The sequence below is a fragment of the Bombus huntii genome, chromosome 6 (genome assembly GCF_024542735.1).
Source record: "Bombus huntii isolate Logan2020A chromosome 6, iyBomHunt1.1, whole genome shotgun sequence".
In the NCBI taxonomy this organism is placed as follows: Eukaryota; Metazoa; Arthropoda; class Insecta; order Hymenoptera; family Apidae; genus Bombus; species Bombus huntii.
In genome coordinates, this window is record NC_066243.1 from 4,964,109 (window position 1) to 4,980,965 (window position 16,857).

Genomic DNA, 16,857 nt, shown 5'->3' on the forward strand with positions numbered 1-16,857 from the left:
CAGCCAGTCGGCCCTAAACGTCCGGGAGGAGGCGAAGATGGAGATAAGGGAGCGATGGCGCTCTCAGCTGATCGAGGAAGACGCTGTGCGGCCACATCGGGCTGTTCGTGCCGTGCTTCCCAGCTGGGAAGCCTGGAGAGATCGAGGCGGGGTGTCGCTGACCTTCAGGATGACGCAGGTGCTCACCGGTCACGGAGTTTTCGGCGAGTATCTGCTCAGGATTCGGAGAGAGGTGACGTCCATCTGTCACCACTGCGAGGAAGAGGACACGGCGCAACACACGCTGCAGTTTTGCCCAGCGCGGGCAGAACCGCGGCGCGTCCTACGGCTCGACATCGGCGAGAGCTTAGCCCCCGAAGCGGTCGTCGAGGCCATGCTCAGAGGGCGCCAGAAGCTCGTCGCTGTCCGCTCCTACTGCGAGCAAGTGATGCTAGCGAAGGAGCGGGCGGAAAGAAATCGGGAACGAACGCGCGATCCGTCAAGGACGTCGCAGCATCAGAGGAACACCACACGCCACAGGGGCGCGGCGCCGCCGCTGCCGCCGCCGCCGCCACCTTAGGAGCGTTACACACCAGGAACGCGGCGTTAGGGCGTGTGGTCCCCCCTAACGGCCCAACCAAGACTAGGACGCCTCCCTTCAAGAACGACAGGGAGATAGACGACAGGGGGCACCCCGGTAGTAATTCGCAAGAGAGTCCGGCTGCACCTCGACCAAAGCGTCAGGACAGACCACCGTGGAGTTTTAGTCGGTAAGAGTCCGACACTACCCGCCAGCTGTGCTGACAGCGGCGGGTGTCCATGAGGATTTCTCCACGTAAAAAAAAAAAAAAAGAGAAAAAAAGGTCGAGGATATACGGAACAGAGATTAGGACAAAGGATCGATTTGAAAGAACGGGAAGTGGCGAGGACGAGCAACCGAATAGGAAAAGCGGATCAATGTGAATGATATTAAGTTGACAAACATGTAAATATATGGATAGTGTAGAAATAAATAAATAAGTATAAATAGCTTTTAGAACATTTAACACGTCTCTCCTTTTACATCCTTAGGATAATAATACTCTCAATATCTTATTTCTACAGTAATAAGAAAAAAATTATATTAAAACAATGTAAATTATGGCAATTCGAAGTTATAAAAAAGTACTTTTATTTACTCCGAAATACAGAAAGAGATCGGATTCAAATAAGTATTATCCAATGTTTTATGTGTCTAAAAGTAATTAAGATCAGTTAAATTAAAAAAGAATGAAATAGGGTCAGAATATGTCTAACATGTATGATATGATTCTTTTATTTAAACAATATTTAACTTTTTCAGCAAAGTACAAGTGATTTTCATATATCCTCACACCAACAAATATTTTTCCAAGTAAAATACAATGTCTATGCGTCCTTGTGGTCATATCTTATATGTTTTATGTATATTGTTTCAATTAATCAATAATACTGTTACAAAGATTTTTTCTCAATATAAAAATGGAACATTCGCATTTTGAACATTGTTGAAAATTTAGGAAATACCATCAAGCATTGGAAGTTATAAAAATTTGTTAATAACTAGAAATGCATATTCTTCTACCATGTTTTTACTCGCTTGGACATGTCGAAAAGAAAAATTATAACACCATGAAAATTTTAACATGATATGCATCTTTAAATTAATTTTCCATAACCTCATGAAAGTATATAATAATATTTACATATGTAAAATGATGTCATTAAATTTTATGTCAGTTCAAATATTTGATATAGCAATTTACATATTAAATAATAATATGCGGAAATACATTAAAGATGATTTTATATTCATTACCTTCATAAGGAATATGAAAATCATTTAATGATCCACGTTAGGGTTATTCGTGGTCTTTTCATGTCAATAAACACAATAAACAAAATACTGTAGTTTTAAATATACATAGTTGTATTTAAGTACATTACAGACATGTATGTATATAGAAAAAATTTTTGTTTTGCAATCCAATAGTTTTATAAATCTTACAAGAAAACGAAAAACCCCAACGTAAATAAAAAATCATTTTACAAATGTTTTTTGGAATGTTTCAAGAGTAGCTTTCTCACCAAACGTTTAACGACAAAAATATCCAGACGAGTTATTATGAAAATGGTATTTGTCTGTCTTTGAACTTTAGAGCGTTACATTGTACAAAATATGTATGTAGTTATTGCCATGTACATTCGACTTGTTTTGAGAGTACAAATACACGACGACTATAAAATCCTTTGCTTCAATTTTCATTTAATATTGTTTCAATAATAATAACGCTACTAGATTGTAAATATTAATAATATTTATAATATAATATAATAATAATAATAATAATAATAATAATATAACACTACTAATTTGTAAATTGTAGTATTAAATATTATCAAAAAATATCTATTGTTATTTTTCCTGTACTTTTCCTTTCGTGTTTACTGCAACATGTAATGATGATAATGCACAAAAGTATGAATTCCGATACAATGATCAGTTTTTAAACTTTCCCATCATTTTTCCTACTTCGTTATTGCAAAAAGTGTGTCACTTCACAACATCGCTCTTTGTTTGCATTCCGTCAAAAAATTGGCAGCATTTATAGGCTATATTTTCCCTCATTACAGTTTAATTAAATTTCATTGTCGCACCATATAATTTTCTTTAAAAAGAGAATTGTTTTAAAATTTCTATGTGGCGTACCAGACAGCCACATATTATAGTTCTCCTATCATCCAACCTTTCGTACGTATTATTTTTTATTATAACACTCTCGCTCACATTCACTCTTTCATACTTTCAAGAATCTTGATAACTATCCTTTTTATAGGAACCGCGCAATTACCTTATGTTGAAGGTATGCAATACAAAGAGACGCGCGATATTCCTACATTTGTATATATTATATTACTGATTATTAATATCTAGTATTTCAATATACGTATATCAATAAAGGCCACGAGTGTGTTCAATATAAAATTACTAAACAGTAGTTGAAATTCGTTCGTACTAAAATAGTATGTATAATTTTGCAAAGTTTATATGACGTGCTTACATGTCTATATTTATTGTGAAGACGGATATCGTTGATTTCGTGTTACATAAATTAAGCGGTCGCTTGTACATTACAAACCTATTTCAGGTTAATATTTAGAGATTACTTATAACTCACTAAAAAATAATGGTGACTCTTCCACACTGTTTTAAAATATTAATTCATCTACTCGGATTATATTTGTTACCGTAAATAGCAAAATGATACATCGGAATAAAACTGGAACCGATATGTATACATCAGTGTATAGCGACCGCTATTGACAAAAGTAATCTTAATTCATCAGCAAAAATAAGTGATGACGCAAATAAAAATACAATGTATTTCTCGGGCAAATCCTTATCAAGGACGGATAAAACGCAACATGATAAGAACCGCGACAAGAAAGTAATCAGTGAAAAGAAGTCACATATGTGGCGTTACGCTTAGTGACCGACAGTAATACTTGGAAAAAAAATACTGATGCGCCGGCACTCAAAATCTTGTGTATAATGCTTGGACAAAAAATAAAACAGTATTCACAAATTATGTAACACATTTTCTTGATATTTTAGCAAAAAGAGATATCGTTAGAAAAAAAACAACATTAGCTAATAATATAGCTAAAATAACAAAGTTAGTATGAATTAACGTTAAATATTTTATAGCTAAAACAGCAAGAAAATCTATACTTATTATGAAAAAATATATAAACATTTTGCTTTACGAAAAACTGCTTAACAGTGATCAACGTGGAAGCATACATGGAAGACGGCGCAAGTTGGTCGCTCGTCGCGTTCCTTGCCAATTGTGAGCTTTTTATTTTCTTTTGTCTTGAATTAACCGTACTCAGAGTATAGAATCGACTTTGAAAAATAGTAATACATATCATAAACTTTAGATCGCTAGAAATTGGGAGCGACTTATACCTCGAAACATCTCCAAAAAAATATTATAAAATAATATATTTGAAGTTTTACAAATTGTCTTTGTATAGATCAATCAGAGAACCTGTGTACGCTTCTCATATACATATGTAAAAGACGTGATTACTGAGTGTTCCATGTGTACACGATATTGAAAGAGAATTCAAAGGCAGGGTGAAATGGGCAGGCAAATAGGCAAATGCATATATAATTTACATGTTCTCAAATTGATCAACACGACGTTTAGTATTGCCTTTACGAATTTCACGAAGCGTTTTGTATTTATCGCGACCTTGTTTGACGTTTTCCCTATGGATTTTATCCATAACAGTTTCTTTTGACTCGTCGCGTGACTGTGCAAGATCTTGTTTCAATGCCTGAAATATATAATCATTATTCAAATACGTCCACAAAAATTACTCGGGGTGCAAAAAATTTATATACAAGCAAAGATCACTACCTTAAGTTGATCATGAAGGCGTTCGTTTCTTTCTGCCAAGGTACGTCGCTCCTCAACAGGATCAATTATCGATTCATCAGTTGCAAGATCTTTAGTAACATCACCATGAGAAACTTCGTCTTCTCCTTCCTCTTCACCTTCTTCATTTTCTTCAACATGATGATGATGCGGTGTTGTACTAGCTTGATATGCTCGATCGGCTTCTTCCTGCCTTAATCTATAGATACAGGTGTAGAATAGAATAGAGTTGACTTTTTTCTCATATTTTAAATAGCGAACAGTTGCATAACAAAAATTACATACTTAGCAGCTTCAAATACTTCTTCTAGCCTCCTTGCTTCGGCATCCTTCGCCACTACCTCAGATTGTATACGTTGTATTTCTTCTTGCTTAGCTCGTATTTCTTGCTCAAGTTTAGCACGCTCAGCTGCTTCCATCTCATGTGAAAGTTCAAGTTTTTCCATCATAGCCGTAAGTTCCTTCATATAAAAATAAAACACATAGAGACATATATTGTAGGAAAATTATATTTTATACTAAACTACGTACTTTCTGACGATCCTCTAATTCCTCCTTCGCAGCTTGTAACTGTCTAAGATGTTCTTCTAAACGTCGGATCATTTCTTGAGCTTCGTTTAATTCAGCTTGCCGCCTGTCCATTTCTTCTGCCATATTTCGAAGTCGTTCTTCATATTCTTGTTGTTTTCTCTCAGCACGTTCTCTTGCAGCTATTTCTAACTGTAACTTTTCTCTCTGTTGTTGTTTTGCAATTTTCTCTTCCCTTGCTTGCGCCTTTAAATTATAAATGTTTATTTTATGATTATAAACCCAATTCATTATCTATGAGATGATTAATTTTAAGATTCAGAAATAGCAAAGAAAATAAGCATTAAAAATGCATTATAAGCGAATACTTGCACAGAAACATACCTTCATTTGCTGTACATCAATTGTATCTGGTTTACGTCTACGCATGTAGAGTTCGTGATTGCCCATACACAGTGCTAAAATTCGTTTATTGATCTTAACCCTAGTTGCAAAAAAGACGAAATCGGGTGCCTTCTTATCAATTGGTTTAATTATAAATTTCTTCTCGTTAAATGAGATATTTCTTATCTCAGACCATGGAAAACCAATTTTTGGTGTCAATTTGTCATCTTTTTCGTAGATGTTCAAACCCAAAGCATCAACACCGAGCCACAGGTCTGTACCTTTTTTATTACGAATTTCGAAGTAATTCACTCCGTACATCTCCAAATCCTATGGAACAAAGAAACGCATATATCCAATATATTGATCAAATATTAAATTAATAAGAAGAAACTATTAAATCATTACCTGCGCGATTTTTAGGTATTCCATCATAGCATCTTCACGTAACATGCCACGATGTTCTTGCCACCAATTAGTGATGGAACTTTCCCATTCCTCTTTGCTCATTTTATGTTGATCCACAACTCGTTGCGGTAACAAGCGGTCATTTATTAAAAAGCCAGCAGTATGTGTACCTTTCTGAAAATCTCCATGTTTCGCTTGGACTGCGTAAGACGCTAACAATACAGATGTTTCTGGAGGACAGTAGATTTCATCCGTCAGAATAGCGTTCTTCACCTAAATGTAGTCCACACAATATAATAATACATATATTAGGTTCAACTTTTCAATTTCAATTGTCATGTTATCATGTATAAATAATGCAAATATATCATATTCATATTGTGATCATATAGTATTCAGTATTGTTTTTCTAAACTCTGACCAATTTTCTGATTATTTTGTCGATTAAGATCTATTTATATATCATCATTGTTGGAAGATGGAATTTTCAATATCTTTCTTGTTTGAAAAATTCTATCTTTGTATCAGATCGATGTTTAGTACAATTAAAAATCTCATTTTCATTGCAATCTTTAGTCCGATTTAAAACATATATGATGGTAATAAGCGTAAGCAGTGAGAATTCATGATAATGATAGTGATAGTGATAAATTTTAGTCAACAAAAAAGTATGGTAACTAATCAGATTTACATAGAACTATACTGAATGTGCCCATGTATAATGCATTATATGATACGATTGCGTTCGCTTTGATCTATTTCGTAGATTATCTGAATGATAATATGCACTTATGTACTCAACCTTGTTACATTGTAATACAATTCTACTTATAATACCGAACAGTTTGCCCTCTATAACTAAAACTTGAAAGTAGTACATACACACACACTCCTATGTATACATGCGACATACATAAGTACGCACATACATACAAAGCACATTTTGTATATTTACTTGTATAAAATTCGGTTTAAGTTCTATATTAATTAAGCATCTTTTTACTTCTTTTGATGAATACTACGTTCAGCCATACCTGAAGATAAAAGAGACGCAACGTGATATCTTGAATCAATTCCTCGGCAACGTCTTCGGGATAAAACTTGGCGCGAAATTTGAATTGCAGGGGAGTCTCTTTCTTGACTTCCTGGTTCATCACCTAAAACGTTCGTGAATCAATTAGGAACAAATATAAGAAAAAATTTCCACAAGAAACATAAACGTAGAAAATTCGATAAATAAATAACAAACTGAAATCACCCCATCGTTTGAAAACGTGCAATGCAGTGTGTTTCTCATCGGTATACATGATGGAATATAGTGACGTTGCATGCGACATAAAGGATGATAAAAATCCTATGATTAGAATACGGATTTTTATGCTTTTATGGGAGACTTAAAGATACAAAAATGTGTAGAAAATACAATACATAACATGTAAAAATCCATAAAATAATATACGGTCATTCTATAAGTAACATCGTGTTTATATATAATAAACATTTTTAAAAATGTACAAATTTTATTATATTCATTAATAAATAATGTACATATATCTACTGTTTTCTCGAACTACGTCTGACATTTTTTAATTGCTCTTTGGGAAAATTTTATGATATCGACACAAAATATTTAGTAGCTGTCTCAAAGTTAAATTTATTTATTTTGCATTGACCCGACGAAATAGAATTCCTTCCAATCGAAAAGCACATATTTAAATTCGTTAACAGTTACAATTTTCTTTTATATTGGTAATTCAAAATGAAACATAAGAAACGACGTTACTTATGGAATGGAATAAATGTTTACCCAGGTCCTTCCCTTTTATTATATTTACGAAGATATGTGTTTACATAAATATCCATAGTCTACTTATGACATAATTATAATAGATGACGAAAACGGTAACATAATAGCACGGCAAGTGGTTGATACTATCTTTTTATCGTATTACAGGTAAGCAGTGTGACTTGTGACAAAATAATACTCTCACTTTTGAGATCGATATATTTATTTATTATGGTCCGAAATAGGTAACTCTTATCCGAAATACATATGTGTATTCTCTTGTTAATTTAACGACCTTGTATGAAGAACATATGTGATATATGTGAAATTTCTTTTTTATTACTCGTTCAAAAATACAAACGCGATAGAGATTGTTGGAGATATTTCATTAATGGAGAATGGTCATAACGTTGGCGCTTTGATTGACACGATTATCTGTAGCCGGATAGGTATGTGAATATCTTATCTCAACATGTAAAAGAAAAATAAGAATTGTACAATGAAAGGCAATGAGTAACACATATGCTTCTCGAACTGCCAACTGACATTAAATATTAACAAAAACTAGAAAATGTACAACATTGTTCGCGTGAATTTCAGTTATTCGTCCTTAACTAATCATAGAATTCGTTATCCGTATTGTTCGATTCGTTACATTTTCTGGTTCTAAGTATGTTAGGCTCTGTATAAGTACTATGTTTATTTATATTTTAACTAGGGCCCATTATTTTGATTAATGTGATTAATTAATGTGCGAACATCGTAATTGTTTTAAAAATACATTCTTACTGAATATTTGCGTTATTAAAAACAAGTGAAAGTATAAGTAACAAATTTACAAATGATACGTACATACGATGAAATACGTCAGAATAAATACCTTTAACTTTGACAAGATTCCTCACAGACTTTCAAGGTAACAAATGTCATTTAATCAAAGTGTCTCCGTTACAATTTATGCTACATATGTGCATTTCTTACAATGAGTACCATTCGATTATATGTAGGTGGAACGTTTATGAAACACAATAGCATGTCTGAATAAAATAAAACAAACGCTTTTACTTTAAATTGAAGAAATGATTTAAAAAGAAAACAAACAAAATACAATGACTTTTAATTATAAGAATAAGTAACTGATGCTGTTAAATAATATATTTGAATATTTGTAGCTCATAATACAAAATATTGCAGACTTATTATAATTATGTACTTCAATATCAACTAAAATGCGAAAGAAGAAAAGAAAAGGAAATGAATAATTGTATTTAAAATGAAAAACTTAAGCACAAATTGAAAATGAGACAATCCTGTTAAAAGCGTTGTTAATGAATGTCGTTTAAAATCGTTAAGTAATATTATCCACATCTTTGTATTGCCGATGAAAATCAAGTTTGATTAAAATAATTATTGTAATACTTGACAAATTCACTTTGAAGTGGGATTTATCTGTCAATAATCAATAAGCACGAAGACACTCGTTATTTAACTAGTAAAGCGGAAACAGTTAGCTACAATTAAAGGAAGTAATGGAACAGGTAAATCTATACCAATATTGATATTATATTAATTTTTAATAAAAATGTACATTTTAATATCAACATTAAATTCATTGTATCTACAACTTATAAAAAGGGTTGCACGTTTTAATTAAAATTAAAAAATCCAATAAACAGATACAATGATGTTAGAATATTAAAACGATTCTCATTCAATATTGTTATTTGACGTCCGTAATTTTTACAAACAAATTTTACGACGACTATACAAACATTTTATAAAGGTAAAACATTGTCGCAAACTTTAAGATCCGTTATAGATGCGATAATGTACAATTATATCTGTGATATCTATAAATCCTTTAGATATTTATATTCTACAGATACATTGCTAGTATATCTTTTCTTTTTCATTTTTATACAGACATATTTTACTTTTTTTCGGATACATTTGATATAAAAGATATATTTATTACTCTACGTTTCCATTAAAAGATCTGTCAAATAGTGGAATCATCCACTTGTATGTCTACTTTTAACGCAAAATGTAACAAATTGCTTCTTTGAATTTCAAAAACCAAATAAATTGAAGCTGTATTTTTGGATTTAAACAATTTTAAAGATTTAAAAAAAGAGAATAAAAATTCATGAATGTTGCGTATCTATGAAAATTTGAGTAAACCTGACAAATAATTAGGAAATTATTGAAATCTTTAAGAATTATTATATTACTTGAAACAATATCTAGTACACGTATTATATTTATTATTACACATATTATATTCCGTACATAGTTTCGTTCGAATAGAATAGAATGCACTTTACCAGTCGATCGTTAATTTTGATCTGATCGAAACATTAAAATTGTTCTATTTCGAAACTCGCATTAGTATGTAAATGAGGAATAATTATAGGAGTTGGCAGTAAAGCGAGTAAACAGACACGGTCTCCAGTCATGCTCGACTCTCGTAACTGCTCGTAACACACGCTCGAGCGTTGGGAATGCGGAACCGCATCCGCTTGGGGCTTATGTTAGACAGTTCATATACGGAAGTGTCAATCGAATCTGTAGACACGGTCGCCTTGACCGCGGCTGACGTCGCAGTTCAATGCCGGTGTAACGCGACTTTTTTATTATTATTATTAATATTGCTGCGCGGTTGCATAATTTCACGGATAGGAACAAGGAACTGGCAAACAACAGGAGGAAGAAAAAGAAACAACATGATGGACATTGAGAAGTGCGTGGAAATTGCAGGTATAAGCGTGCAGCAAACTTTGAGAGGAATTATCGATGATAACATGTTAATTCTTTAAATCAGTGATGGCCCCTGCTGTGCTGATAAGAAGTAAGTAGTGAAATTGGAAATAACGGTAAAATATAAAAATAGAAAACACGAATATTAGAGTTAATATAGAGGAAACTGTATTTCGTTATATATATTAATTAACGATTTCTTATTATTGTATGGTGCACTACTATAATGCTATAAGTGTTTAACGAAATTATACCAACTGTTATACTTTTATCTTTGCCATTAGTTATTTACTTTATCGACTAATAACTGAATAGAAAATTTCTTTTCATTCCTGATTTCATTAGGTTGGTAAAAAAGAAACGAATTAAGCCTTTCCTTACGAGGTATGACTATGGAAAATTCAATCGAATTGAAATATAAATGTAATTTTGCAAGTTTTTATTCGTTTCTACATGTTGCTACATTTTCAAACGCTTTGAGAATTTTTCGAAACGTCTTGGAAAAATTTTGTTATGAAAGTAGTGTTGTTACAACTATGTTACAATAATCGAGATTTCTATATAATTCGATAATCCAAAAATTTCTTCATACTGCGATTAGTTTATAAATTAATAGGAAAAACACGCAAGTTGCAATTATTATGAACGTTATTATGAATATCTCTTTATGAAAGTATAAATGGAACAATGATTATAGATGCGGATACCGATTAACTATTTATTTTCCACCAACCCAATAATTACATCTACCGTAGTTAATCATTAAATGCATTTCCTTATAATATTGTGACACATCATTTACTTCTGCACAGCTTTACCGTTGCTCTTGAAACATATGATCATAGAGTTATGGCAGTGTTATATCTAGAAACTATTTATTAAAATATTTAATACTGATTTCATAACACATATATGTATTTAAAAGATATTCCTTTCTCTGTGAGAGTCGCGTGTGTATTGTTAATTTAGTAAGAACAAAGTAAGGAAAATGTAATGTAAATGTTGTGTAACGTTATTAAAAAATATAAAGATATAGTAATACATATAAAAAAACATACATATTAAATTATTGGAACATCAGAAATGTACGAAAATATTAGATACTCTAAAATCAGCAGTAAATGAAAAACTCTACTAATTAAACAAACAAACTAAATGAAAAGAAGAAAATGTCCACGATTTAAGAAATATAGTTCATCATGGTACTGTAAATAGTTCAATTTCAACTAATTTGATAAAATTGTAGATATCTAGATGGAGAGAAAAATGCAGTGAAGAAGCATCGAACAAATTCATAGAATCCCTTTCATAACTACAATTTTACGAAGCGAATTTAATAATGCAAATTGACTGAACTAAGATTGCAAATGAAATATTACATTAACGGAGTATTGGTATCCTTGATGAACTAAGGAAATAAAAACTAGCAGAAATTTAATTTAAAAAGTGTTTCCCAATACACTCGACTTCTTCGTAATGGCAATTTAAAGCTTTATAGATAATGATTATCGTTAAAAATGCATTTATTAAACACCAATATTATCATAGTCATATATTTACTTAAGTTAGAAGAAAATTCTAATTAATACAATAAATATTAAATGACGATATTAGAAAAGACATATTTAAAAAATTCACTCAAAATTTATATACATGTATACATATGTGCTGATTGTACTCCTTGAAAGATTGAAATTTACATAGCACTGTAATTTTTTTAACTATTAATATGATATGAATTGCACAATAGTTTATTCTATAGAAAATATGTAGCTAAATATTTCTTTTTTATAAATCAATGTTATTAACTACATTCTCGCTGTATTCAATGAATTCATTAGCAAAATAATCGGAACATAACTCTGCATATGTCTATAATGTTTGCAACTCTTAAGAGATGGAAATATAAGACTACAAAAATATAAAAGTAACATAATAACTATCAATGATCGTAAAAGAAACAACCATTTTTCGTTTAAGAAGAAAAGAATTCAACTACACTGATAGTTTAGTTCTAGCGATTATAAAAGATCTATGGTAATATCCTTGCAATGTGTAATGTAATAATTTTTCATTTATTGTCACATTCAGAATAACAGACGATTACTAAAACTATTTAAACGTTTTAACATACAATGAATGTAGAGCGACAAGATTAAACATTATCGGGTCCTATATTTATACATACAAGATAACTATAGTAAATGTGCAAATCATTTTGAATTGCTATAATGAAAATAAATTAATTTTGATAAAGACAAAAAATGCATTTAAAGATTAACAAAGAGTGTTAATTATTTAATAAGACTTACTAATTATATTAATTATCCCTGTTGGAATTAAATAACATAGATAGAATAAATAATAAAACTGGGCGATAATTATAATCACTCAAGATAGTTTGTTCGAATGAAAAGTAAGAAGCACGTGTTAATTCTTAAGAAAATGAACGTTCGTCGAGTAATTTGCCACAGCAATTGTCAATTGGTAGGCCATGGTCATTTAGTTTCCGTTCGATGACACTAACAAACTCTCGAAGTGAATGCGTGATGGGAAAAGCAGCAAATTGCAGTGTTTAACCTGCATTAGTATATATACACATAAGGCGTTTCTTTAAGCGCCGAGATATCGATCCTCGATCAATTATTATCAACTGTTTCTATAAATTCATATGAATCTATGAAGTAAATGTATGTGCCTGCAATTGATCAATTTGTTTCAATCCACGATTAATTTTGTTAGTTTACCGTTGAACAAGTCTCACATACATATCGATATCGATATGTATCTCTTAACAAGGAAAAATTTACTTTTTACTTTACTCGTCATACATGTATAAACTCTGTAACGTACATCATACACAAACGCAGTCTTTTATACGCGAAAAATAGGAGCAATTAAATCTTACTCGGTTAAAATAATGCGAGTACAATTTGGCAAAGCAGAGTTTGCCTCGGGGAATAAAATAAATGGATTAAATAAGCAGGGATTGTTTGTTAATATCGAGCAATCTCCCGAAAACGTGTTACACTGGAAAATCTTTTCTCCATTCCAAAATGCTAGGACGTTAATGTTTTTATGTTATTGCGTAATGCGGAAGTTGGGTGAAACAGCAGGTTATCATTTAGTTCGAGGATTTTAATCTAGGCGCTGGGACAATTATCTTTCGGTTCGCGTCTACGGGTTTAGAAAACTTTAATTGCGGTCTTACGTGCCAGAATTTTCGAAGGCCACACGGAACCACCTGCAATTATTTGCCAATATTGTCAAATACTGCTCTTGTCTTGCGATTTCGCTGACGTCGAAAATGAAATCGATAAAGGACAGTTCGAGATTGTTTGATAATTAGAACGGAATAATAAGACATCGATTTAACTTACCGTTAGTCATCTTCAATTATTATAAATAAGATATTTCCTATAGTTGCTTAATAATGTTTCTTGCTCACGTAAAATTACATATCTCGTTAATTTCAATTTTACGATTCGAATGACCTTTAATTTCAGTTTTTACAGTTTCATTTGTAGGAACACAAAGAACAAAAAACTTTCACAAATGACAATTTTACCTTCGTCCTAAATCGATTCATTATCGACAAAATAGGTATGTATTGTCATTAGAACAACTAAAAAATTACTAAATGTTTTTTATATATAATTAACAAATCAAACTTTGTGAAAAGATGTTTGCACGAGGCGTCAGGGAAACCGTCATCATTAATCAAGATACTAACTTAATCCTAGAACTATAGAGTGGCTCACACAAGTATTGCAACATCCATAGAAACCTTTGTGTGTGTTTCTATAACTAACAATAAGTGTTCAGATACTTTGGACAGTCACGTGGTATTACAATTGTAAGTATGTTTCTCCTCTATTTAGTGTTCCAACATTATATTATTATTATTCGAATCATTTAAATGTAAATCCATAATTATCTCAATGTGAATTTATAATCGTTTCAATATAAATTCATAATCATTTCAATGTGAATTCAGAATCATTTAAATGTAAATTCATAATCGTTCAATCTTTAATTTGAAGCAAGCTGTACGCTAACTACGAAAAGTAACTGTATAACAGTGTCGTTATAAATTGTTTCGATGTACGCGTATGCTTTCCAAAACATGCCTCTCCGATCTGAAGCGAAATATGCTACTGTACGATAGACGTTAGGAACGTGCTGCAAGGACATCGATAAATCACACTAGTCATGATTTAAAAACGTTATGCTGTAGTACCGTGAAATTATAACAAAAGTACGTGTAAATAACCAATTACTCCATGTCATTACAATATACGGTAAATGACAATACGTGAATGATGCTGCTCCTCTGCAGTCGTCCTATCGAGTATAAGTGTACAAACAAATTAGAAACAACGAACGTTGTAAAGCGTAAGGGTACCGATTAAAAACAGGAAACCGACGTTCCACTAATGATTACACTGGTTAACAGCTGGAATCTATTCTAGGTCTAGTTCTAATTTTGGCGTACCTTGTTATGTCTCTAATCGAGGAATTTAAGCGATAAACGATATAAATGTCGAAAAATAAAGAAACTCCTGTTGCTCATTTCGGACAAAATAAAACATAATTTGGAATTTTATTCTTCAAATTCAAACAAGATTTATTACACCGCAACTGCTTGAAAAATAAAAAACTCCTTGCAAATCTGAAGCATTCAATTCTTTACATGAAAAACTAACTTTCATATTCGTACATATTAGTGATGCTTTATTATTTATCTCATAGCAAAGATCACACACCTATATTTTAATTCCGTTGAATTCCGTATTTAAAGATTCCCCGATATTAATAAAAAATTGCGTCACCCAAGTATGACGCTGTGAATCAATTTTATTATTTCACTACATAGTTAAACGCGAATCGCTTGAGGACTTATCACGACGATCACGATTGAGTAACATTTATGATTGTTCGTGCATCGTATAAGTATAAATGTAAAACGAGTGATCTTGAACTTATAATTAACAGTGCCCTCGTACGAGTATAATTCGAAAACATAATGTGCAACATGATTTATCACGCTGATTAAACTCGTGGTAACTTACCCTAGACAAGAACGGAAGTAGTCCACTCTTCCAGTTGTTAGTATTGCGGTTGGCATGCGTTCAAAGAATGAAAATACGATAAAGTTTAAGTATACGAACAAGCTGATTGAATTATCGGTCACATGCTTGTCTTTAAAATTAATGTGTAACACATATCAACCTCGTCGCATAAATAAATGAAACAATGGTTAAACGAGTAAATAGAAGATCATAGAAGAACACATTAATTTCAAAGATTGTCCGTGCGCTTGGAATCATCCCTGTGGAGGATAAAACACCAAAGCTGCCTGCTACATATATTTATTAACCACCTAATGCACATACCCGTGATATATATGTACATACATACAGCATCGTGAGTAATTACAGACTCAAACATATTTTCTGCATTATCTCTTCAATATTTTTAGGAAACCACTAATCATGCCTAGATATGTTAAGTGAAATTGTCTTTGTAAAAGGAAAATTCAACGCTAAAGGATATACTAGGAGATGGTACATGGCAAATTATTGCCTTTCGTAACTAAAATAGAAAAAGAAAAAACAATTTTTCAACGAGACAATGCACCTATTTATACAGCCGCCGCTATAAAAATTCGGTTTCAAGATTTCGGACTAGAATTATCATCTATGGCCAGTATTGAGTTCTGATCTGAATACGATCGAGAACCTATGGAGAATTCCAGCGAGAAAAGTTTACGACTAGGACAAGCTACCTCTAGAAAATATCGTGGAACTTAAAAAAAGAATAAAATCTGCGTGGGCTGATATTCAAGGCGTTACTTTAAATAAGTTAAAGGATAGAGTACTTAATAGATTAATAGAAATAATAAAAAAATAAACAAAAATCCACTAAATACCGAACGAAGACGTAACAAAATTAACAGTAAGTTTATATTTCTTCTCAGCTAAAAACACAGTTTTAAGAGAAAATTTCATTTTTCCCAGACTTCGAGAGGAGAAATTGTTTGTTTGTTGTATCTTCAATTTGCGTTTTAACATGAAAAATCTAAAAATGGAATGGAGTTTATAATTATCCACGGCACTGTACATTACGGGCATATCTCGCAAATTTGCTCATTTTAACCACTCATCTTTAGGAATTTAGACTATGACATCTTATACTAAAATATACAGCCTACTATTTTAACAATTTCTAAAGTAATAAAACTTATCCTAAATCTCCAGTTTCATCGTGTGTTCTCTATTACTCGATATCAATGAACACCTATTAAGTAAACATTCATCACCTATTAGGTAAACGTGTAACTCTTTTTCAGAACGGAATTTCTTGTAATGGAAAAGTTTCATCATGCATTTTCCATTATTTTTACAGATCCGTACATGGAATATACATAATGCTATGTTATATATCTTATGAAGATATAAATTAAATATAAGTTAAACTAAAAGAGGCTTACGTTAAGGTTAAGGAATTATGCTGAGATTCTTTGATCTTGCCATCAAATGATCAGATTTC

General features: G+C 31.9%; 1 protein-coding gene and 1 long non-coding RNA gene across 8 annotated transcripts in view; one reads left to right on the plus strand and one right to left on the minus strand.

The window, feature by feature from the left end:
* Positions 1-1,278: 1,278 nt before the first annotated feature.
* LOC126866940 (moesin/ezrin/radixin homolog 1) overlaps positions 1,279-16,857 on the minus strand; it is a 35,268-nt gene continuing 19,689 nt past the window's right edge. For 2 of the 7 annotated variants that reach the window (XM_050620968.1, XM_050620969.1), the window contains exons 3-9: positions 6,797-6,919; positions 5,763-6,035; positions 5,355-5,684; positions 4,974-5,216; positions 4,728-4,903; positions 4,425-4,641; positions 1,279-4,341 (exon numbers count right to left, since the gene is read on the minus strand). In XM_050620968.1, the coding sequence (XP_050476925.1) occupies positions 4,177-4,341; positions 4,425-4,641; positions 4,728-4,903; positions 4,974-5,216; positions 5,355-5,684; positions 5,763-6,035; positions 6,797-6,919 (1,527 nt within the window). In that variant the 3' untranslated portion in view covers positions 1,279-4,176. Of the gene's footprint in view, positions 4,342-4,424; positions 4,642-4,727; positions 4,904-4,973; positions 5,217-5,354; positions 5,685-5,762; positions 6,036-6,796; positions 6,920-13,516; positions 13,550-15,377 lie in introns of all 7 variants that reach the window. The other 5 variants (XM_050620974.1, XM_050620973.1, XM_050620972.1 and 2 more) reach the window with 5 other exon arrangements.
* Positions 8,429-15,371, plus strand: LOC126867004 (uncharacterized). The gene is made up of 3 exons (XR_007690129.1): positions 8,429-10,396; positions 13,821-13,908; positions 13,988-15,371. It is a non-coding gene; the product is annotated as an uncharacterized LOC126867004 (long non-coding RNA).